Below are 24,972 nucleotides of genomic sequence, written 5' to 3' on the forward strand. Positions count from 1 at the left end.
GTTTGAGGCAGCTGCCATATAATAATGCCTTAGACCTGTTGGAAGGCCTCCACAGTGTAAAGTGTTGACGCTGTGTGTCCGAAGTAGTGTTCTCAGTCCAAACAGTTATCAGTTGACCTGAGCAGGAACAACTCCAGCACTTCTTTCTTTCTGAATATCTTATTTGCACTTTTAAGTGTCTCATTTTAGCTAAAGCAGCTCTACAGTGAGAAAACATTGAGCAGATTTTGTCCATTTTTTTCCCTCGACTTTGTATTTATTTGATTTGACACTTCATGACGCTGTCTGCTACATTTGAATGTACCAGGTTCATTGGGTCAAGTTCGCCAAGTCGACAGTGCTGTGTAAATGTGTAATATAAAGTACAGTTATTGTGCGAGGTGTTCTTCAAGTCTCCCTCTTTACAAAGCCAAGTAGAAAAGTGCCACAGAAACCTTAAAGCCGTGGGATTCTGTCGTTGTGTTGCTGTTCTGAATGTGAGCGTTGGTTTGTATTTACTCCTTTACCCTCAAAGTGGCTGTTATCAACACTGTGAAACATCAGTCGGATTTTTACAGATCTAATAGTTTCTGGTGTTTTTTTTATTTATAACAAATAAAATATGAGCACTGAAGCTAAAACGTCTATCTATCTATCTATCTATCTATCTATCTATCTATCTATCTATCTATCTATCTATCTATCTATCTATCTATCTATCTATCTATCTGTGTCTGTCTAAATGTCTGTCTGTCTGTCTGTCTGTCTGTCTGTCTGTCTAAAAGGGAAAAGTGGTTCTTTTCCTTTTTGTTGAGGTGCAGACTATAGAGTGACAGGGAGCTGCTGTAGGTCAGGGTAAATTTTGTTTTTCTGAGAGGTAAACGTCAGTCTCTGAAGTTGAATCTGCTCTCGCTTTAACAAAAGATTAAAACACAAACCTCGCTTCTTTAAACTTTCTCCTTCCTGATCATTTCCTAACTACGACTTACGTCGTTGTCACCTAACCCTAACCCTAACATTTCACATGAAAAACACCAATGTTTCTGAAAAGATCAGCGATGGCTGAATTCCATTTAGCTGCTTCAGTTTCTGGTCCTGGGATTGTGGATGAAGCCTAACTTGAACTGAGCTCCCTTTACCATCAGTAGCAGAGTATCAGTGCTCCTCTTACAATGAGAATGCCTTAAAACTTTGACTTAATAAACCAAATATGGATTTTGATCACTTCAGTTAAACAACAATGCCATCAGTGTTTCTGTTTATTGTCAATATCACAATCAAATCATGTACTTTAGTTGTTTACAGTGAAGCTTCGTTCTGGTCCATCTGGGACTGAAGTCCACTAGATGGCGTCGCAGTTACAGAAATAATTAGAAATGATTAAAATAAATAAATAAAGATAATGTCAATAATATGATTCTAAGTGAAAGTACAGGCCTGTCTAAAGAGACTATGGAGATATGGGTTACAAAAATGACCATAAATCAAACTGAAATGATTGATCAGCTTTAAGGATGGGTCATTTATAAAATGTTAAAGCGATTAAAATGTTTTGATCAATTCATTTTTATCTTATACCTTCAGAATATAAAGTATTAGTCAAACCACATTTTGTTTTATTCTAGGCTGTCGTGACATTTTTCTTGCATCAATACTGCAGTATTGAAGACATATCTGGCGTTTTGGTTGGAAACAATAATTATATAAAAATAAATAAATAAATCCTAAATGTATTTCACATAGGGATCCGCTCAGAAACTTTAGCACATTTTTCTGCTGCGTGCTCGTCTGTATGTCTGACATCCACTAATGTCCACTCTGAGGGCGCAGCAGCAGACAATGGAGCGGCGCGTCCACTGTGCGTGTCTGAGGATCTGATAAAGATTTCGGCTGGGTGTTTCTCTTTAATTCTGCGGCATCTCCCCCGCTGTATGCGGCCCTGCTGCTGTGAGGAGGGCGGGCCGTGAGCACAATGAGCAGATTCTGGACAGTAAACTCACCGATGCGACATGTACGCAGCGTGGACTTGGGGTTGATTTCAGCAGCACGCAGCTCTGCTAACGTGATTTGCGCTGATTGAATTTGGATAGCATGCGGAGCTTGAAGTTGAGCAGGGAGCGGGTCTGCTTGTCTGGAAACTGACCTCGGATAAACCCTCAGAGGCTAGGCGGACTTTGGAGATATTCTGCAGGGGTATTTTTGCGCAGCACGGAAACTCTGGCGCAGCGTAAAAGAGGATGGTCTCCCACTTAAGTGATCTGACAAGCCACTAAGTTAGACTGCGACTATTAAGGGACTCATTGTGTAGCGGATCAAGATGATGTCACTGATAGATCTAGATGATGATCAGCGATGGGTGCCCACTCATGTGAATGTCACCGTCCTCAGCGCAAGGGGACTACGAACCAAGGGCAAGCACGGCAGCCGCTACCTCTACACCATCATCCAGGTGGGGAAGGAAAAGTACACCACCGGGCTGGTGGAGAAGGCGGAGATGCCCGTGTGGAACGAGGAGTGCTGCTTCGAGCTGCTCCCCGGTATCCTGGAGGACGGCGGCCGGAGCGCCTATCCTCCTGGGAGCGGAGATCTGGTCCTCACGGTCATGCATCGGGTGCTCATCGGACTGGACGTGTTTCTCGGTCAAACCATTATCCCTCTTGACAAGATATTTCAGGAAGGAGTGTGTCCCAGAGACGAGTAGGTTCGGTTTTAATTAATGGAGTCTGCATGGCAAACAGCTCACACATGATATAAAGTGATGTGTCATGGTTTAATGTCAGACTATGACATGATTAGATGATACAGCAAACTTTACAGACATGCAGCTCTCCATGTAGCTCATCATTCAGAGGATTCATTCAGTATTTTGGGGGTAGATTCCACTTCATGCAGCACCGACTAACAGTCACATGCATCATGTACAAGCAAAAATACAGCAGTAAAGAGTCCTAGTGAGGTCTGATGGTGGTGTTTTGCTTGAAGACACGTGGCTGAGAAAGCTGCCAAACCTTGAAGCCTACAGACTCATTAAATTCTGGCCCTCTGGACTAATATCATTTACTGAGCTACTCCAGCAGCAGTTCCCACAATGCACTGCAAACCAACAAGATGAGGCTCAGTTTCCATTGTGGAACAAATAATGTTTTCTTTTTTTGTTGTTGCCTGAAAGCCTCCATCCCGATGCACAATGCACAATTTCCCACAATACATGAGAAACATGTTCTGTTCAGAGTACTCTGCTATCTCTAGCATGCTGTCACTTTTGAAACAGAACTTCATTCCCAATCTCTACACACTGACATAAATAGGGCGGAAATGTGATGTGAGTGACAGGCTGCTCATTGGACTCAGTTTGAAGATGTTAGGAGAAAAAGTTGGTCATGAAAAAACAAGAGACGCACGCCTTGCAGTAAATGCACTTTTTATGATTAAAGCCACGAAGCTGAGCCAAAACACCAGTGTATCTGGAAGAGTAATAATAGACTGGAGCCAAGTGACAGAGCTTATAAGAGGTAGTAGATGCTGTCGGCATCTATTTACTGGAGTTCTGCATCAGATTAGTGGCTGTCAAGTTCTGAAAAGGTCCAGCCTCGTTCTGTTGTAATGGTTTTTGCAGAATATTAACTGTGGCTGAAATACCAAGTTCAATCAATAGACCATCACAGATATTTTTCCTTGATATAATATCTTGTTTTTAGGATATACAAAGACCTGGATGACTGACAATCTTCACAGACAGCCTTTTAGTAAAACAAACAAACAAACAAACAAACAAAAAACAAAGCAAACATTCACATTTTGACTTAAGATTTTGCATTTTACACATTCATTTTTTATTTTTGGGAAACTTGGAACTTGGGAAATAATTTATTGTCTGTCATTTCTGATCAATTAAACTGAAACAAAATGTCAAACACCCAGATGTGTGACATGTGTGACAAGCTCATCTTATAAATCTCTTTCCAACACATGAATAAATTCAGTCTTATTTCATGAATGACGGCTCACAGCAACGATATTGGCGCAGATGAGTAAGAACCTCCTGACAATCAGTGGGACTTTGGCTCAACTTCAAATTGAACCACATGAACAGAAGAAGCCATTGTGCTTTTTTTTTTATATTAATCCCCTTAGAAGACTCTGACTGCTCATAAAACCGAGGATCACTTGTTGCCTCTGTGCCAAATTTTCTTCCGTTTATGGTTATATCAGTCGTGCTACATGTGACATGACTGGACTCACTAGTATAACACTGAAGAGCAGAATGGAGTGAAACAATACAACACATCTGGCTTTGATTGTGGCTTCTCCGCCCTCTCTCTCCGCGCTCAGTGAATCTCACACTGAATTCCTGCTGTTATTTTTGGCTCTGTACCATTTCTTTCTGGTCCACTCTCTGGACTTAGCAGGCAGGGGCGGAGGGAGGATATCATTGGTTGACTCCTCATACTGTCCATGTCTTTTCAGCACATACAGTTAACAGGTGTAGGTGGGTGGACCTCGAGGAATTTGGGCTGCAATTTCCTGCTCTGAGGCTTATAAAACTGTTTTTAAAGGCAGATTTTGAGCACAAGCCCTCTAGCAGTATTCCCCAGATTATGTAATGCGTGGAAAGCTTTGCCAAAAGGAAATCAGGATTTTTTGTACTTTTAGTCACAGTGATTGGCCACATGAGTTCAGATCTGAGCTTGAAACTGATATCACTACAATAATTGTATTCTGCTTCAGACTGGCTATCTCTTTGAGGATGCTGACTCTCCCCTTTCCTTTATTTCTGCAGATGGTTCAAGCTTAACTCAAAGGCCGGAAGAAAAGAGAAGGAACGTGGTGAACTCCAGGTAACAGTCCAGTTCACTCGCAACAACATGACAGCCAGTATGTTCGACCTCACCGTGAAGGACAAACCTCGCTCTGCGTTTGGCAAGCTCAAGGATCGCGTCACAGGGAGGAAGAGGGGGGACGTGGAGTCCTCCTCAGCGATAGTGCCAGGCCGCTACGCTGCCCTTTCGGGATCTCTGGGGCAGACGTTCGGGGACGAGGGCGGAGGGGTGGCGCAGTCACAAGAGGTGGAGATAGCAGAGGAGAAGAGGAGCAAGATGAAAGATTTCTTCAAGGGAAAGCTGCGGAAGTCGTCAGACACCAGGTCATGCTCATCGCTGGCTTCAGAGAGCAGCATGTCTTCCATGGCTAGCGATAACCTCGGCCCTCCACCCAGTCTGGATCTGCTGTCAGACCCTCCCAGCTCTCCCATCTACACTAGCAAAGTGAGAGTGGACTCTCACTTTGGAGAGGCTGATTTAGCTAAAAAAGGTAGGCTTGGAAACTATTCGTGAGCATGACACAGAAAGGTGTTTTCTAGAATTTGCTTAACCAAGCCACAGAAGGAATCTGTTTTTAACAAAATAAGTGACAGGAAAGGTTAGCTAGCTGGTGAAAATGATGTAGCATTCCTAAAGAGCCAGATAATAAATAAATGCTAATATCTATTTAAAGCAAATAAGAATTACTCCTCTAAGTCAAAATGTTTGATAGAGCACTAAGAACTAATCAACATACAGATTAAGGAACTTTTCTCAGATTTGCCTGTGTTCTTAGAACATTTCTGTATTTCTTCCTTCCTTCCAACAGTGCTCACCAGCCAGCACACCACGAAAGTCCTCACACACAAGCGGGCCTTCAGCGATGAAGCTAGTAAGATCACAATGGCCTTCCCTCGATCAAATCCCGCAGTGGAGTCTCTCAAGGGCCAGACCATGACTCAGTCCAAGTCATCCCTGTGTATAAACGGGAGCCATGTTTACGACTCCGAGCCATCGACTCCAAAGTCGAAGCTGGTTCTGCTGGAGAAATGCTCCCCGCTCTCTCGCTCCCTGCAGAATCTCACCAAAAGAAGTGAGGACAAAGGTTCCTTTGCAGAGGGCCGACGCTGGTCCTTTGACAAGACGAAGAAGGAGGAAAAAGAGGAAGAAAGGGAAGCTCAGGCATCCTCTCTCCCAATTCAGCAATCACAGACAGGGGGTCGTCCTATGCAGGAAGCGACGCCAGTCGTCTCCTCAACTGCTGATTCACCTGAAAAAGGGAGGAAGCTAAGAAAGGCGTTATTCTCTGGAGGGAGGAGTGATTCTCTCCCAGCTAAGTCAGACCTCAGCCAGGCTGGTTCATCATCCGAGGGGAGGCTCAGAGGCTGGTTTGGCTCTGGTGACTCCCAGAACAAGCCAAGGTGAGTCAAAGTCATTTACAGGTTTTCCTCTGGGTTTCACAGACGCAGAAGAAAGCACTTCCTATCCAGGCACTTTGGATGCCTGCATTCAGTTGGGCATCCTGAGTCCAGTGTTTCCTCTGCTCCCTGCTCATCTGAAAATGGAAATGATTTACTTTGTAGTTTTCTCCATTTTAAAACCATGCTATATCACCATCTCACATTATATTTTCCACAAGCAGCACTCCAGCATTGCCATTTTCGTTACCAGTGTACTCACTATCAAAGATGCAACGTCACTGTGGTTTCAGTCAAAGGATGTGGAGAAAATCATTCCATGTTGATATGAGCTCACCCAACAGACTAGCTGCTGGTGCAGGTGGTGCTTGAATGGCTGCAGTGCATCCGTTATTTTTTTTGCTTGATTCGCTTGATTATTTTGCAAATGAGCTTTGCTTTTTATGTTAATTTAATGAACTGTTTCCATAAATCTGTCATCTGGGCAATTTTGTAACTACTGGGGTTTTGAGACCGAAGTAAGCTGAGCACTTTGTTGTGGAATATCAACTAGTATATTCGGTTGTCTTCTGTTTGTGTAAGAACGATGTTCCCCCTCTGGTAACCTGGCACATCATTAACTAAGAGGACTGTTGTGCCCTATTTTCCTCCACAGGCTGGAAGTTTCTTCTAAGATAGAAAGCAGCTCAGATGTACCCCCTCCCCTTCCTCCCCGCTCCCCTGTACCTCCTCAGTGCTCCTCTCCCTCTGCCTCCCCCTCCGGTCATGCCTCGCCTGACGACTGCAGTCACACCAATCAGTTCACACCTACTTCCTCCCCCTCCTCAACCCCCATCTCTCCTTCCAACCCTTTCCTCCCACGTATGCAGCGCAACCCCTTTTTTGAGGAGCTCATATCAGAAGAGTTGCAGAGGTCCCCCCCTTTTGCGCCTTGCTCCTCTTCTGGCTCATCCCCCTTTCATTACACCACTCTGCCTGCCCAGTCTTGCACACCAGTCACTGCTCGTGAAATTGAAGCAAATATGGTTTCCATAAAGCGGGAGCGCCCCAGGCCAGTAGCTAGGCAGATATCACTCCCTACATTATTACCCAATAATACCACACCTAACCCCCCCAACCATTCTGCCCCTCCCTACATGTCGGAGAGTGCAGGAGAATGGGAAGACTCATTTGATGCCTTTGCCTCGAGCAGGCTAAACTCGCCTAAAGGAAGTGCTCCTCCAAAACAACTGCGAGCTAGCCCAACTTCATCCCGTAAACGTAGCTATCCCCCAGTCAATAACTATGCACAAGAACTGCAGTCATGCAGAGAGGAGCCTCCACCTTTGCCTCCAAGGAGACTTTTAAGAACTTCAGTGAATGAGATTTATTCTGATGGCTGGCTCCACAGAGGTCAGGAGCTGGCCGTCCATAAAGAAGCATACCTCCTCTCTCAGACCGGTGTGGCCTCGCTGCAGCGCGGAAAAGAAGGAGAATGTAAAAAGAACAGTGTATCTCCAGACGCTCAAACAAGCAGCGATACCTCTGAGTCCCTCGGCGTCTGCTTCCAGCCCTACACAAATGTTACGTCTCCAGGGTTCACATCGGAAGAGAAGCTCAAAAAGTTCAAATACGAACCTTTGGAAGATGACGCTGATTGCTGGGGAGGGATGTTGTTTGAGCAGGACTTGTACGGACGTGTGTGCAGGGGAAATTATGGACAACCCAAAGTAAACAGTCATCGTTTGTCATTGAACTCAGAGGACTTAACTGTTATGTCCAAGAACTCAGGACCAAAAATGCTTCCTGATAGTGAGATACCTGTCGCAAGCCTTGTGAACTCCTCTAATACTCCATCAAATCCAGATGTAAAGGTGCTAGATATTTCTCCCACTCCAGAAGAGGAGACCCACGAGGCTCATCCACCTGAAACATGCATCAACAATAACATCTCCTTCTCCTTAACTTTAGGAGATCTGAACATGAATGTGAATAATTCAGACTTTGGTTTTATCGATTCTGATGGATCTCCTCAGTCGGAAGCAACTGATACTATCAAAAGGATCAACAGTTTGGATGGGACTTTAGCGCAACCATCCGAAGATTTGCAGATAGCTGTTTTCCATGAGGCGCCCACACTCGGAGAACTGTTCACTTTGAAGGACACCTACATACCTGAGATGAATTCTTCATTTGAAATGATGGCGTCTTCTAATAAACTGTGCAAAGTGTCTCCAGTTTGCCAAGACAAATGCCAAGACTGTGACCTGAACGCACCACATGGTCACTCCAGGACAAACAGTCGGGACTTTGCTGCTTTGTTGGTACAAGACCAATCATCTGATTCAACTGAGGTGGAATCTGCATACAAAGAAGAGAAAATAAGAGGTGATGATGATATAAAAAAGACACATGAGGACTTTGATGATAATGGAAACCCAGACGCCAAGTTAGCTAAACCTAACCAGCCCGAGCCGTTTTCAGGGGTGGTTAGTGCACGTTTTAGACCGAAAGGAGTGTCGCGACAGAGCAGTAGTGACAGTCCAAACAGCCAAACCAAAAGCGGCGACAGAGAGTTTGAACAGTTTTTATCTCTCGTTCAAAACATTTCAGAAGTCAGTGAAGGGCCGTTATCATATCAGCCCACTAAATCAGCTCTTTCTTCTTTGCAGATATTAAATAAACAGACAGATTTGCTAGAAAGTAGCACCAGTAATGATGGTAATGAGTTGAATATTATGTCAGAAATATCTCTAAATGACAACACAACATCACTTGTTCCAGAAAACTGTGTAAGAGAGATCAGTTTCAAAGACCTCCACGCTAAAGTTGCTCCAAACTCCAGAATCCCTTCCAAGGCAAAGATTGGGCAATCTTTGCAAGAGCCTGACCCCTCTTCTCCCTCCATCCCTTCTGCACTCTCCCTGTCAGCTGATACCTCTGTCTGTTGCCCCTCATTGCATCCCTCAAGCATGGGGCCAAGTGCTGGAGACAGCACTACGCTGGCTGTGGCCCCCTACACCTCCTACTCCAACACCTCCACCACTGACCAGCCCCTGGTCGCTGCACGGCACTCACTTTTGCCTGAGGAGTCACAGCCAGCTAGCAACCTGCCCCATCAGGAGAGCAGGTGAGAATCCTCACACTAGGACACGACTTGTGTAGGTATTTACAAGCTGTGCTAAATAGGAATAGCAGACATGATTTGCACACACACTACAAAACATGGGATTTCTTTTTGTGTTTTGGTGGCTCTGATAGTTTTGTTTCCTGCTGTGTCGGCTTGTTTGCTGATGAATGCGTTTATGGATTTAAGTTCTGCCTTTTCATCCAAGGTGATTGGATGATACCTGCTGCATTATTCTTGGCTCTGCTTCACATTTATGTTGTTCATCTCATGTTTGAGTTTCTTGTTGGCTCTTGTAATTTTGTTGATACATTTTGTTCTGCCTAATATTAGCTCATTTTGCTGCTGTTTTGTCCACCTCCTAATGAAAACTGAATAGATGCACTAAGTGATAAACAAGTGAGACCATTGTACTACTCAAAGCACAAGTTAGGGTCAGAGTCAAAGTGCTGATTTAGATTTAGAGTCGAGGCTAAAGAGGGGCAGCCAAAAATAAAAATGGTACAAGTAGAGGACAGTCATGGGTGCCTTTGTGTTTAAGGAATTAATAGTTGAGACAGATATTCATTGTGCAACAGCTCTGGGAGCCAAAAAGTCTACTGGCACACTTGGGCTCAGTCCTAAGAACAAAAAAGCGGAAACCTAAGGGACACAGCTGCAATTTTTAATCCTCAAATCTTTTCTCGCACTGCCTCTCGCCATTCCTTCGGGAATCAGATTTGTTGATCTGCTTTGATATGTTAAGGTCCAGTTAACTAACTGGTGGATCAAATTAAACATGCTTTGGATGGAAAAGATGAAGAAATGTGTATCTGTGTTGAAATGCTCGCACTGACTTCTTTACTTTGCAGACCTCATCCAGTGAAGCCTTTAACCTCCAGCCAGTCAGAGAAGAAGGACGGTCGCTCGGTTCTGGAGAAGCTCAGATCCACCATCCACCCTGGACGCGGCGCCCATCAGGCCGCAGCTGAACCTGAGAAGAGTCAGGTACTGTTAAAAAAAAAACACAACTTTACTACTTCATAAATCTATATAATCTCTATAACGTTACATAGACATACTGTACCTTTCACAACCCATTGTGATAAGTTAGTTTGTTTGCCCCATACAATGTCTCTAAAGATTATTATTAGATTCCTTAATTGGAGAGATGAACTCACAGTGGTTATATAATAACTCATATTATCACAGGAACACTATGCCAGGAGAAAAATAACATGAAAGTATGCAGCTGCTTCCTAACAACTCCGTGTTAGACTGAGGTTGCCTCCAACACCAGGGAGAGAAATGCTGATCCAATTACTTCTCTCAAGTGTGACACAGTTCTTTGACCCAAATAACAGACCTTCAGTTTCACCTGGAAATTAACACAAGTGTAGATTTTTTCCTCATCTATGACGCATTATATAATCATATCGCTTGTTTTTTGCTTGGGAAGCTTTAGAATCACTGCATCTCATGTATTTGAGAATCAAGAATATCACAGCATCCATAGTCTGGCATACTATATGCAGTAAACTGAGAAACGGTAAATTTTTCAGATGTTACCTGTAATGCTGCATGAGTCACACTTTGCAAATGGCAGAAGAATTAAGTTATTAACATCATATGAAATGACAGAAAACCATTAGGTTCACAAACAGTTTAATGGTTGCATGAGTGTTTATTAAGACCAGAAGTTCACTTGTAGTTAATGACTGCACTGCCGGACCATAGCTGCTGTGACAATTGTTTCCTGTTACTCACTTGAGAATGTTCGTATTATACACTCCAACATAGTGATCATAAAAAGTTATCAGTCATTTTCCATCCCTAACCCTAACCCTAGGACGGAATTGTTTTATATTTCAGGAGACATAATTATTGCTGTCTTGCAGCCATGGACTAGAAAGCATAGTATAATCACTGCAAACTGCAAACTAAGCTAACCCGCCCTAGTAGCTATATAGAATCATTTTCATCACAACTCAACACCTTTCAGAGCACAGCAATCTGCAGTACAGAGAAAAATGTATAGCTGCAGTTCATACCTAAATCTACAATACACTGGAACTTCCCCATAAAACGTCAGTTAGCATATGTCCCAAGATGTAGAACTGTTCCACTACCTGTGTTGTTCACGGGCCGTTTTCACCCATAAAATCTGTGCTGTGTCCTCTCTCCTCTGTTGCAGGAGGTGACAGTGGACAACTCTGCTCAGTACCAGCACCTGACCAACATGGAGCTGATCTCCCTGCTGCTGCAGCAGGAGATGGACATGCAGAAGCAGCGGGCAGCCTCCGAGCGGCAGGAGGCGCAGCTGGAGAAATGCGAGGCCGAGCTGAAAAAGGTCAAGTTCCAGGTTCGAGACCTGGAGGACTATATTGATAATCTGTTACTGCGGATCATGGAGCAGACGCCCACGCTGCTCCAAGTGCGAGCTAGACACAAGTGACGACAGTGCTAGCGTTCAGTGTGTTGCACATGTTGTACGAGGCTCTGGAATATTGTTTCCTTGAGTGAATGTTTCGAGTCATTATTCCAGAGGCTCTACAAATTCTGATCTCACAATCATCCAGGTCTTCTCACTGCTAATACTGCCCTGTTGATGTAGACACGATATTACCCAACATGCATGCTGGTTACTATCCCAGTTTGACACAAACAGAAAACAGAAAAATGTGCTATGAGAAAAAGCTTCAAAGCAGATGATTATTTTACCCATGCTTACTAGAATGATAAAGATAGTCAGCTGTTATCAATTTGACTTCAGAGTCACTGCTTTCACACATGCATACGATAAAACACAGGCTAGAGAAAATCTATTTGGAATCGCGTTTAATTTGCTCTCCAGGGACTAAACGATATGATGTTGGCGCAAGTAACCTTTAAAATCCACAAGGGTTAACTTGAGTAGAACACATATCTTCAAACTCAAATTTATGAATAAAAATAGCGACACATAAAATGCTGCTTGGCAACATGAATAATAGATAAAGAGCTGTTTCCATATTAACACTGCTGTATGATGTGCAAAAGAGCAACATTCATGTTTCAGTCAGAAAAGACAGCACACGAGGAAGATTTGTTGTTTTTATTTTATTTTTTTAAATGCTTTCCTTTATTTCCCCAAAAGTGTAGGCTAAAATAATAAGAACATTTTAATATATTTTTAATTGTTTTTAAAATAGTTTTACTGTAGAAAGTAAAAATGCAGTAAGTAAGAGTATCATAACTTATTTCTATCAAATACTTTCGTCTTGATAATATATTCCCTACGCCACTCTAGTACCACTGTAGCTACTTGCAATGCTTTATCTGACCGCAGGACTGTACTGTAATAAAATAAAGTGCACATGAAACAAAAGTTTATAAAGTGTTGTTTTAACTGATCAGGGCTAAGGGGGACTGCAGACTAATCCATGTCCTCCCGTACACTGCGTTTGTGGTAAGTTCAGCAGCAATGCTCATTTCTCTCCACTAGAGAGCACTCCTGACTTTACGGTTTCGGAGGAAAAATTGTGGGTTCAGCATGAATCTCTGCTTTGCATGCTGTGTAGACAACTTGCTCTTGCCAGAGACCTCTTTACGGTCTCTCTTGCAGTGCTGACTCCAGATTGTGTGACCTGGTTGACATTCATTTCCGGTCTGCAGTGAAATGTAACAGCACAGGCTGCTTGTTTTCTTCAACCCTAGGAGTTTTGACACTTCCTGTTTGGATTGGACAATCTGCTCAAAGTTTCTAGCAGTGGCTCTGAAATGTATCTTACCACAGAAGCAAAGATTTGAGGTTGAAGTATTAAAGAACAGCAAACTGCATTTTAGATCTCACTTAAAGAAATCTGCAGATGTCTTCCAGAAGTTATACATGTAAGATTTAAATGTTAGAACTGAGCAGCAATTTGATGTTGTTTAATGGTTACATGTTTTTACTCAACTTTTTGTTCATTCATCATGTAGTATACATGCATACAGTCTTTATCTGCAAATAGAAGCAAATATTTCTGAAATGTAGTGCGGGAGAAGCAAAGGGTGTCTCAGAAAGAAGGTAATCTGTCTCCTAAATAAAAAAGAAACTACAGAGTAAGCCTTACTTCATAATTTTCCATTTCCCATTTCATCATTAGTCCTGTTTTATAATGAGGTCTTTACAAGATGAGATGTCTCATTTACCAGAACAGTCTGCTATCCATGCCTTATTTATTTATTCACTTTGTATTCACATGTATCACAGTTATGAGAAAGAAAACAAGAGTCAATTTATTCCTTGGTGTTTTGGGATAGACGCCTTGGATAAATTGGGTTTTATGGTCTAAGGTCAGTCCAAATCTGCAGTCTCCTGCCTCTGGCCTGTGCATGACCACAGGATAATGGAAGTGTCTGATGTGTTGACTGATCTCTGCAGGTTCTTCATTAATTCCCTCCTGAAAGCTGTGCATTGCTCCGTGCAGTCTCCAGGCCACACCTCTCCACATAACGATTAATCGGGTCAACCTGACACCTATGGGCGCATCAACTGTTATCTCTCCCAAGATCAATCCGAACGGTTATGCAATAGCTTTCACCTTATCGATTATTTTGGGATGTGTAGTCATGCGCTTCAACTTTGCCAGCGTGAACGCAAAGGAGAAAACTACACATCCCGACGGGCGTAGCGGCGCATTGCTTCACTAGTTACACACACTGACTGTAGTTCGCTCCACTTGAAAATCCGTTCATGATTTACTTCATTAATAAATAAATAGTTCGGTGTCATGGCGGAATCTGCAGCGTGTCCCGCTTTCCAGCTCGGGAGACCCCGATACGACCAGGTAAGTCCTCTCTATCCTCCATTAACCATCCGGTAAAAACGTTTTGTTTTTAAGGCTTTGGCTGAAAAACAGCTCCATCCTCCGCCCTGCCGCCGCCGCCGCCGCGCTCCGGATGCTGACACTTTGGAGCGAAAGTTGCCTTTGATTTGCGATCCGATTCTTTGTTGCGTTTCATAAGCAACTTTTTGCTGATATTGAACTTCTGGGTTTGATTACACTAGTATTGACTTATTTACAGCTTCCCCGAAGTGTCATGTCGCTGATCATCTCATCTGACAAATTTCACACCCGCTGCTGCTCATTATATGTATGTTTAGATTTGCGGCCAAGACATTGATTTAAAGGCAGCCATCACTGATTGTAATGGGGTTTTCTAAATGTATCCAAGGCTTTTCAGATGCATTATCCCAACATTTTGCACATTAATCCAGTCATGATCATATTTAAGCACCCTCAAGTTTCCTTCCCTGCATGCTCTCTGCAGACTGTTCCCCTCCTTGTGGTCGAGATTAATGAGCCGTCCCTCCTTATCTGAAGCCCATTACTCAATTTTCCGTCCAGAAATTAATTTGCATTGGTCAGCCCTGAAAGATAATGTGACCTTCACGTTAGCTCGGGTGGCACATTAACTGAAGAAGACACCGTGGTTACATTTTAAATTTCTGATGCCATTAATTATAGGCTACTGCAGCCTGGAGGAGATTATTTACCTAGTAGACGAGCTGTCCTGGTAATGCACAGAGTAAAGTCTGTGTGCAGACTGTATAAGTAAGCCACAAAACTTTATATGTCTGCTTTGGTTTTAAGTGATCATGAGCTATTCTTATTAACAAGAAGAACACAAAACCACAGAAAACAGCCAGCCAGCCGAACCCCTTTCTGAAACATAGTAGTAGCTACAACAGAACACATGGACGCATGGGATCACTGAATGGTCTTCTGAGCCTTTGTTTGAACCAACTACTTTCTCGTTGAAAAGTCAGCTATAAACAAAAAAGAAATTTACACAAATTTACTTTGCAATGAAATGCACAAATGCAAAATTAACAACTAATGAAAAACGGCCGCAAAAAATGTTCTTTTGCACTAGGACACAAACCTAGAACAAAAGGATGCTACATTTCCACAATTAGACACAATGGTTACAGAGCCCTACAAAAAAAACAACTAACAATCCCAGCACAGACTCAAAATCACTTCAGCAACTATGAAAATATGTAAACAACTGTCAAAAAACTGCAAAAATGCAAAGCAACCCTCAAAGACAAAAAACTAGCAAACAGGGACACATCATATAATATACGTATGTGCATAAGAATGCAAAATTGCCACAGTGATGTAAAAACATTTACAAAAGGATGGAAAGAGATGTAGAGTCACAATAGTAACGACTAAGTGAAGTCATTGCGAATCAACAACCAAGGGATACAAAATAATTTCAAATGGATACAAAATGGCCCCAGTACGATGTAAAGTGGTTACAAATGGGTACAAAGTTAAGTACATTACCTAGAAAACTACTTAAATGACTATGAAAAGATGCAAACTACTTGCAAAAACCTGTGAAAATATCAACTAAGGGATGCAAAATTGCAAAAGCAAGACACAAAAAAAGAAAGTGATGCGGAGAAAGTTACCGGTACAACATTACTTCAATTACTATGAAGAGATTCAGAGCAACTGCGAAATGAAAAACAAGCAAAACAACAACTAAGAGGTGCAAAACTGGTACAAAGGGATACAAAATTGCCACAAAAAAGTCATAAAATACATAAAAAGGATGCAAAAAGGGCACAAACACAAGCTTACATAAACGACTGGGATGCAAAACTGCTTCAAAACAGCAGCAAAAAATCTGAATGACTGAGGGGCGAATCACAAGTACAAAGGGAGGCAAAGTTGCCACAGTAAGACATAAAACGGTTACAAATTAATGCAAGAGAAGTCACAGATACAAAACTACTTAAACAACTACAAAGAGATGTAAAATAACTGCAATACAGTGAAACAACAGTTAAGGGATACAAAACAAGCACAAAAGGGTGCAAAATCTCCACAACAACACACAACACAGACACGAAGAGATACAAAACAACCTTAAAGAGACTGGAAAAGACCAAAGAGACACAAATTGATGTCTCTCTCAATGTCTCATGCTCTTATTTAGGGCGGAGTGGGAAGCCATTTACATGTCTGTGCCCGGAGGCCATTTTTTCATAATTCATATTCACACCAATTAACACAGGATATTTCATTACAAAATAATAAGAATTATATGTCTAATGTGAATAATTACTTATTTTTGGAGATTGCTGTCACAAAGTCAGTCTTAAAGAAGAAAGTGATTCATCCTTGGCTTCCAGCTCCCATTCCGGTTTCACAGCTTTTATATATAATTTATCGAGTAGATAATTACGCCGGTAACGCTGTTATATTTCCACCAGTAACCTGTAGTTCTTGTTGGGTTGACAAAGGAGCTGGGTTGATAAAGTTGCGTCAAAGCAGTTCGAATTAGGCCAGGCCTCGAATCAGCACAAAATCTTGCTTGGTTTGTGTGTGCTTTCTGCCGCGCTTCATCTCTGCTAGCCTTGTTGTGTGCTCTCCAGGGAGCTGAAACTCATGCATAATTAAAGCCGTCTCCTCACATGGATCCTCTCTCTGCCCCACTCTTACAAAACAGCACTGCAGCACATATGGCCTGTCAGAGGAGGAGACGTGTGATGGAGGAATGGCAGTGACAGAAACCTCAGAGCAGAGGTACAGAAAGATGGTTTATCTACGGCCTTTAGTACGACTCTAGGTTGTTGTTTCCGGTCAACTCAATTAGGACCTGGTGCTAAGAGATAATTAAAATCGAGACTTGTCGGTTCCACTGTCTTCCTGCTGTTTCCTGCCCTTCATAACCGATAAATGTCTTTGAGGGAATCTGATTTAGGCTGCCATGTTTTTGTCCATCTGGTTTGCCAAAGAGACTCTTGGCATAAACTGCTATTGGGTCCTTTCAGACTGTTGGCACGCATACTTAGCAATTGGCATGCTGATGGAGACAATGAAGGGAACAGAAAACAGGGCACTTGACCAGCAGCTTTGAGCCTACACTTGGAAGAACGTATCTGGTAAATGGGAACTTACTCAGACTGTGTTTTCCCAAATGTTAATCTTAAGAGGCTCATTTTACTTTCTCATATATGTTTAACACTTATTTTTTAAATTCTTGAAACTGTGTTTTGATTTGATATTTCATCTTATATGCATTGTGAAGAATGTACAGTATATATTAATATATTTTTAATTAACACCTCAAGGAGCAATGTGCTGGAAATAGCACAAAACATCTTTTACTGATGAGTCTGAGCCTTCAGCTGCAGCTCAGTCTTCGTTAGGATGTAAACCAAGAGTCAGTGTCCTGCATGTAAATTCAAACACAAAGGAGAAGTTTGACCTGTAATTATATGTGTTCTGCTGAGCGTTCGAGGAGAAGATTTAAATCGCTCGTGTCTGAATTGTAAATCTACAGTCAGTTAGCTTAGCTTAGCACAAAGCTGGGAAGCAAAGGGAAACTGTTGAACTGTTACATCTGGACTTACCTATTTTTAAGTGTTTTTCCCAAATTGGTAAACACTTCCTGTAGCAGTCACGTTCACAATTGCTAATCAAGTAATAGTGATTTTATTGCGGGTTTTGGCGGAACTCTTATAGCTTGATGATGAGGTCTTTCAGCCTTAGTCTGATATTTCTAAGTATTTTTTTCTAAGTAAATGTAAATATGCTACAATAAAGTGCAGGGATTTAAAAATTTTTAAACGCCGCTGAACATTTACATGAAATAATAAAAGGGGAACATTTAGTTGTAGTTCAGGTGAAGTTGTTTGTTTTGATGCTCATCTTAGACATTTTGTTGAAGTGGTTGAAACTGCATTAGTGACTTCACGTTTTCTGACATTCCGGCAACGGCCTATCAGAAATTTTTGAATACATATGAATGAGTGTCAAATAGCTTACGTTAAACTTTTGTTTAAAAGCAAAGCAAAATCAGCTTAGAGAACGGACACAGCCGGCATGGCGATCTGCTGGCATTGATCTGTCATTAAGAAGAATTAACTTTGTCAAACCGCCTTTCTCAGGGTACTTTTCTAGGTCGGCTGAGACACTTTGTGGACATCATCGATCCCAGCACCTTGTTTGTATCAGAGGTAAAGTACCCAACAAATCCAAGTCTGTGTCTGCACTACAAGGACTGGACTTTAATCTGGTATTCATGTATTTACACTAGCTGACTAAGTCTGTGTGGGATGAGCTAACAAACCTCAGTACCATGTTGATATTAACCGAAATATTTCCATATGAGTGTTGAGGTACATATGATCTGGTATTTCCAGATTCATATGAAACAGCTGTTTTTGCTTAGAGAACGTCAAACATTTGTTTATGTTTCTTATCAGATTATATGCTTAATTTCTTTTGCCAAGAAAAAAATGCAATGCAAAATGCAGAATTATTATTTTATGTTGATTAAAACCCAACAACTGATTCATTGGTATAAAAACAAAACCCCAGCTAAATTTTAGGTCTAAACATTTTACTGTCAGATGAAAAACATATGTTCAAGTATAGGTAGGTACTGTAGGTTCAGGTAAAGCACTCAAGATAACCTGTATGATTATTATTATTTTTTTTTTATTCAAGCATTTTTTTGGATTTGTGTTGTCTGTCAGGTAGTGCATCAGTGCTTTTATAGACATTTTTTAAATGACATCCAATTCTGTTCCTTGCAAAAATATAAAAATGTTTGTTTGTCGTTTGTAGAAACGGTTAAAAGAATGCATCAAACTCCTGGATGACTATAAACATGGAACACTTTCATCTGGAGTATCTGATGCTCAGGTGAGTCTTTACTGTTGTTGATGTAATACAGTGAATGTATTATTATACTATAAATGTTGATTAGAACAAAACACATAGGTATCCAAGCCTGCAACTTCATGAACATCTTATATCCCATAAATGAAAATATAAACCTATTAATTAATTATAGTTTTTTATTTTTATTGCGTTGCTCTCCTGTTCAGCTGTGGGAGGCCCAGAAGATCAAACAGGTAAGTGATCCATCAGTCCTAAGTTTACCTTCCATACATTCAAGTCTCTGGGCTCTTGGCAGCATGAGGAAGCTTTCATGCTCTCTGCACGCAGGCCATCATTCATCCTGACACAGGCGAGAAGATCTTCATGCCATTTCGAATGTCAGGTATGACCTCAGATGAAGATCTTTGCTGAAGTTGTCCAAGTTTATCCATTCTGTCATGGTTTTTACACTGGAAATCATGTTCTCAATGTGCAGGTTATGTACCATTCGGAACACCGATTGTAAGTCCCACATAAAAAACATACATTTGAATCACACATTTCACTGAACTTTACTTGGCTGTGCTAATATCCATGAACACAGTCATGTTTGGGGACAGATGAAATGAGACTCTGAACTTATTTTGTCCAAAAATAAGCTCTTATTCCCTGGTTTCATCTAGGTCATTGGCCTTCTTCTCCCAAATCAGACTGTGGTGTCTACCATTATATGGCAGGTACTGAAAGTAACATGCAAATTATAAGCCATTGCATGTATTGTCCATTTTGGACATACCTACCTACCTCCCTACCTCCCTACCTATCTACCTACCTACCTACCTACCTACCTACCTACTTACTTATCTCCCTACCTACCTACTGTACCTACCTCAGTACCTCCCTCCCTCCCTCCCTCCCTACCTACCTCCCTACCTACCTACCTACCTACCTACCTACGTATCTCCCTACCTACCTACTGTACCTACCTCGGTACCTCCCTTCCTCCCTCACTCCCTCCCTCACTCCCTCCCTACCTACCTCCCTACCTACCTACCTCCCTACCTACCTACCTACCTACTTACTTACCTACTTGTACTCCTTTCTTTTCTTCTTTCTTTAACCCTCATTCTTTCCTCAATTATTTGCTTTATCCTCTTTTTTTCCATCAGTGGCTGAACCAGAGTCACAATGCCTGCGTGAACTATGCGAACCGAAACGCCACAAAGGTACAAATGATTCAGTTCAGATCCTTAAACACTTCTAAAAAGCTACATTTATCAATTGTCAGATCGAAATAATAGATTATTATATTTAATGTATTTTGCCTTCCAGCCTTTCACATCCCAAAAAAAAATTACGTCAGTCTGAAAGTCGTCTCATATAAACCTGTGCCACAGTATTTCCTTTGTTCTTCTTCAGCCCACACCAACATCCAAGTTTCTTCAAGGTTACGTAGGAGCTGTGACGAGCGCCGTCTCTATCGCGGTGAGTGTGTTTATTGTTCACTGACATTAGTATCTCTGTTGTTTAGCTTTTGGAAAGGTTTTATAGTTCTAATGTTAGTGGTTTAGCTACACTAAAGTTAGTATTCTAACAAAATGTTTTGGACTTTGATATTTGAAATGATATTTCTGAATACTTAAAAGTTTTATTTCCATGCTGTAAGGTGTGTTTTTATTTTATAGGTGGGACTGAATGTGCTGATTCAAAAGGCCAACAAGTTGAGTCCTGCTACCAGAATGATAATACAGAGACTGGTCCCCTTCCCAGCTGTAGGTAGGCTTTTCAAAGGACCCTGTGTTGTAATGAAGTTGATTATTATCTGGCCCTCTTCTGGTTGGAGTCACATTTTTTTATCTGTGTCATAGTTCATTTCACGTGATACAACCACACATTTATCGAATTAATGTATTTTATAAATGCTATCTATTTTAATTTCTATAGTGTTTACTGGAAAACTACACACCAGCAGTAAAACAGATCTGTTTCTTATCCGTCAGCCTTTGTTCATATCCTGGTGAAATATATTAAAATTGCTTTTTTCTGCCTCTTCAGCGAGTGCAAACATCTGTAACGTGGGCCTGATGAGACACAATGAGCTGTCTGAAGGTATCGATGTGCTCGACGACAACGGGAATGTGGTGGGATCCTCCAAAATCGCTGCCAAACATGTGAGTGTTTTATTTTTGTGTGCTCAGCACAGTCGTTACGTGAATATGTTATGGACACGCTTGCTGTTTCCTTTTTCTGCAAATTTCTAATGTGACGGTGACTGATAATAGGAGAATTTATCATTTCCTGCTCGGCTCCTGTCACTCAGCACCCGTCTGATTTACCCGTCTGAGAGGGAAAATTAAATCCAAGTCAGTGCAATATCTGAAATGAAGCGTGTGCACAATGTTCTCGTTCGTATCCCCAGGCGATCATGGAGACTGCCTTCACACGTGTGGTCCTGCCGATGCCAATTTTCGTCCTGCCCCCCGTCATCATGTCCTACCTCGAGAGGTTTGTGCAGAAACACATGTTTTTTTGTGTTCTCAAATAGCCGGTCAGTCAATTTGTTCAGACAACAAAGTAGTGAAAATGCACCGAAGTTTTTATAGCCGACATGTTTCAGTGTCTAATTTTGTCTTAAAAGTACAGTATATCAGGAAAAAAAAATAAAACAAAGATAATTAAAACACTGAAACATCTAACTCCTTTTTGCCATTTTTCTAAAATAAATTTACTGAACAAAACTTTCACAGATTTTTGTCCATCACATAATGGATAAAGTGGTTCAGTTAAATCAAAATAATGATTAAGAATGCAAAGATAAATCGCTTTCCTGTTCAAGTAAGTTATGATTTTATTTCTGTATTTTATTTCCAGAGGCCTGAAGAAGTGAATTATTTAGTAAATCAGAGGAAAGCAGAGAAAAGTAAACTAAAATTATTTAATTTTTTGCCTGAAAAGTCAAACCACAGTAGCTACATATTTGGTCAAGGCAAAGTTATGACCAAAGTCTGACGTTTGAACGTAAATAAATAAATACTATGAATTTGTAATTTAGCAGTTAATTTGTTTCACAGGTTTGAAAAAAAATCCTTTCTGTCTCAACTTCCTCCTGACTTTACTTTCTGCTTGTCTGTCTAAAAATACTGTGTAAATATTTGAGTGTGCACTGAGCCAAAGCCAACATATGTTGTGCCCCAAAGAGCAGACTATACACTAATTCTTTAGTAGGTCACTACATCCGGAGAAAATGAAAGAAACTAACATGGAACCAAAAAAAAAGCCTTTTCTAAAGAGTCACACAGAAATCTGTCTTCAGTCTGACTCATGAAACTCATGCAGTCAGAGAAATCTCCACCAATTGGTGCGAAATAGCTCCCCCATATCAGCACATGACGATTTTCTCAAGATCCAAAAATAACTGTGCAGTCTGGGATCGATGCACGCAGCAGGCTCACGTTTCCTTTTATCTCTGTCTTGACTTGTGCAGGCTGCGGTTCCTGCAGAGCAACCGCAGATTGTTGCTGCCCATCCACAGCGTTGTGTGCCTCGTTACGTTCGGCCTCTCCCTGCCTGTGGCCATCAGCCTGTTCCCCCAGATGTCTCAGGTACTGAATATGCTGTTGGATGAGCTGATCCTGATTCAAGGCCAGATGGCTGAGAGAGCAGCTGTGTAGAAATTCAAATTACATATACACGGCTTGATACGCACGACCCCAGGCCCACACCTCTTATTCCAGATGTCTCTTCCAACGTCTAATTAAAAATCGACATCACTTTCAAGGCTAAAATCAGAGGCTAAATTCTTACCTTCAGTTTTATGTTTGTTTTTTGGGGCAGATTGAGGTGTCTCGCCTTGAGCCGGAGATCGCCATGGCAACAGATTGCAAGATGGTGACCTACAACAAGGGTTTATGATGGATGCCGCGATGTGGGAGAGGAGAGGACAGGGAGCGAGGATGGAAATGCAGCTGCATTGTGAATGGCTGTTAGGGAGAACCAACAGTAGGGTTCCTCCTGTCGACAGGTTTGGGAACTTTCTGCTGCATCATTATCACAGTATTGAGCCTGTAGATCCTCAGGCACTAACCTAGTGTTTCTAAACCTGTTTTCTATGATCCTGAAGATCCCAGAAGTTATGGGGTCATGGGTTCTTTTGGAAATGCAATAGAGCTCTTTCTTTTTTGCTGTTTTTATGAACTCTGTACATAAAAATTATGATTTATTGACTGTAAAAGGTTTTTTAGCATTGTATTTAATACAGTATATCCAAGACATTGTTCTCCATACACATACAAAACTTTGGAGCATAATACTAGTCAATCCTTGATCAAATACGTTTTAACCCATTGTAAGAAAGAAAATGGCAATAAATTATATTTTGTCCACTTGGGTGCGAAGTTTCAAACTAGCGTACAGTATAACCATCCTTTAATGTCAGAAGCCTGTGCATCTTGCAGATACAAAGGAATGCTGTAATTAATATGGAATTCGCTTTTCACTCATCTTTTGGTCTCCACCACCTATAAAGAGAAAAATATCTGGATTTTCAGCTGCTAAATGATCCACTCTGGTCACCGGCTAGATGCTAACTTTATGAATCTGCCATTATGCAAGATACATATAGTGAATTTATTAGAGCCTGGAAGCTGAAAAAGTCAGTTAGATGAAAGTAGTTCGGTAGAACTGGAGTAGAGCTGCAGAGTCAAGACATGATTCTTTCTGGGTCTAGCACTACAAGCAGCTCTTCACATCCACGTAATAATTTAAACTCAATTTTAAAACCAGTGTTGACTGTAGCTGCTTTAATGCTATCCATATGGCCTTCAATTACCAGCATGTCACCGGGAACAGTCCTACTTCCTAGACTATTTCAGAAGTAAGCACATGGTTGTGTGGTCCATAGGCCAGTGTTATGGTGCTGAACAGGATTAATTAATCAGCAACCATTTGATGTTTCTTTATATCACCTCATTACCTCCAAAATGGTTAAAGCCCTTTGTCAGTTGAAAGATTTTTCTCAGTGTTGTATTTGATTTCCTCAGATAAATCCGACAACCCACTATAAGGATGCTGGCCATAGACCTTTTTATATCAAAACTGGATATTTAGGACTTTTTTATGGCTCATACTGATAATAATATATTAGCACCTTAATTTTTTTTATTTTTTTATTTTTTTAAATAACAATCCGTTAAAACAGAAAACTGCTGCGCTGTATTCATGACATTTCTTGAAAGCAACAGCCAAAGGAGCAGCCAGAACTCCATGGTGGACAGACCAGAGAGCAACTGTGATTGTGAGCTGCAGTTGCTTTCATCTTATCGGTCAACAAATGTGTCGATATATAAACTGTACTACGAGGGACATGCTGACGAGGGGAACAATCACTTCAAAACAAATGTGAATCACCTCTGTCGGTTCCTGTACTGTACGTGCATATTCTTTTTAATCTGACGTCAAATAATTTTACCTGCATAATGTGAACTAACTTTCCTTCCTACCTTGTTTGAAGGACGTTTTATTCCACGACTGACTGTTGTTCAACCACTGCTGTATTCTTAATGAATTCCTCCTTTTGTACAGTGTTTAAACATAACTACAAATGAACAAACTATAACATATATCTTTATATAATACTTTGATTGCACATGGAAGTTTATTCCATTGTTGAAACAATGTTAAACATCTATCTATATTATTTTAAGTATATAATAAATACTCTTTCACCATATGTAGTGTTTGTATATTGCTTTGTCTTCGTCTCACATCAGTTTCACAATGGTCATTAACATGCATTTCTTTCTTTGTATGTACAATATTTTAAAGTTTGTAAAGATTATTGTCCTCTGGTGATAAAAATAACAGTAAACTCACAAAACACAGACAGTAACCTATTTGTGATTCCATTTTAGGTAAAGTGGCTGTACAGTGTTTTCAGTTAACTTATTGAATGTCATCAGTTTTTAATATCTACGAAAAATACTGATAATATGTTTCAGACAACTCAGGGGCATTTTTTTTTAATTTACTGGCTATTTTTT

At 41.1% G+C, this 24,972-nt stretch overlaps 2 protein-coding genes across 2 annotated transcripts; both read left to right on the forward strand.

Annotated features, from left to right (window-relative positions):
• Nucleotides 1-2,296: 2,296 nt before the first annotated feature.
• On the forward strand, nucleotides 2,297-13,385 carry rab11fip5b (RAB11 family interacting protein 5b (class I); the record flags this gene model as incomplete). Its single annotated transcript, XM_084549476.1, has 6 exons — nucleotides 2,297-2,676; nucleotides 4,760-5,289; nucleotides 5,608-6,199; nucleotides 6,852-9,305; nucleotides 10,154-10,289; nucleotides 11,476-13,385. 6 exons carry the CDS (start codon nucleotides 2,297-2,299, stop codon nucleotides 11,734-11,736), a joined length of 4,353 nt encoding a protein of 1,450 aa, XP_084405602.1. The 3' UTR covers nucleotides 11,737-13,385.
• A 579-nt stretch (nucleotides 13,386-13,964) lies between these two features.
• sfxn5b (sideroflexin 5b) lies at nucleotides 13,965-24,066 on the forward strand. Its single transcript, XM_084550215.1, has 14 exons — nucleotides 13,965-14,092; nucleotides 18,217-18,285; nucleotides 18,899-18,976; nucleotides 19,162-19,188; nucleotides 19,283-19,337; nucleotides 19,431-19,456; nucleotides 19,618-19,671; nucleotides 20,104-20,160; nucleotides 20,354-20,419; nucleotides 20,620-20,710; nucleotides 20,990-21,105; nucleotides 21,354-21,439; nucleotides 22,419-22,536; nucleotides 22,769-24,066. Exons 1-14 carry the CDS (start codon nucleotides 14,036-14,038, stop codon nucleotides 22,844-22,846), a joined length of 978 nt encoding a protein of 325 aa, XP_084406341.1. The 5' UTR covers nucleotides 13,965-14,035; the 3' UTR covers nucleotides 22,847-24,066.
• Nucleotides 24,067-24,972: the final 906 nt, after the last annotated feature.

This window comes from Chelon labrosus (assembly GCF_963514085.1).
Source record: "Chelon labrosus genome assembly, chromosome: 8".
Taxonomy (NCBI): domain Eukaryota; kingdom Metazoa; phylum Chordata; class Actinopteri; order Mugiliformes; family Mugilidae; genus Chelon; species Chelon labrosus.

Coding starts and splice junctions, on each gene's coding strand:
- sfxn5b (XM_084550215.1), top strand. CDS start 14,036: ATGGCGGAATCTGCAGCGTGTCCCGCTTTCCAGCTCGGGAGACCCCGA. Junction 20,161..20,353: donor CGAACCGAAACGCCACAAAG/GTACAAATGATT, acceptor GTTCTTCTTCAG/CCCACACCAACATCCAAGTT. Junction 21,106..21,353: donor CCAAAATCGCTGCCAAACAT/GTGAGTGTTTTA, acceptor TCGTATCCCCAG/GCGATCATGGAGACTGCCTT.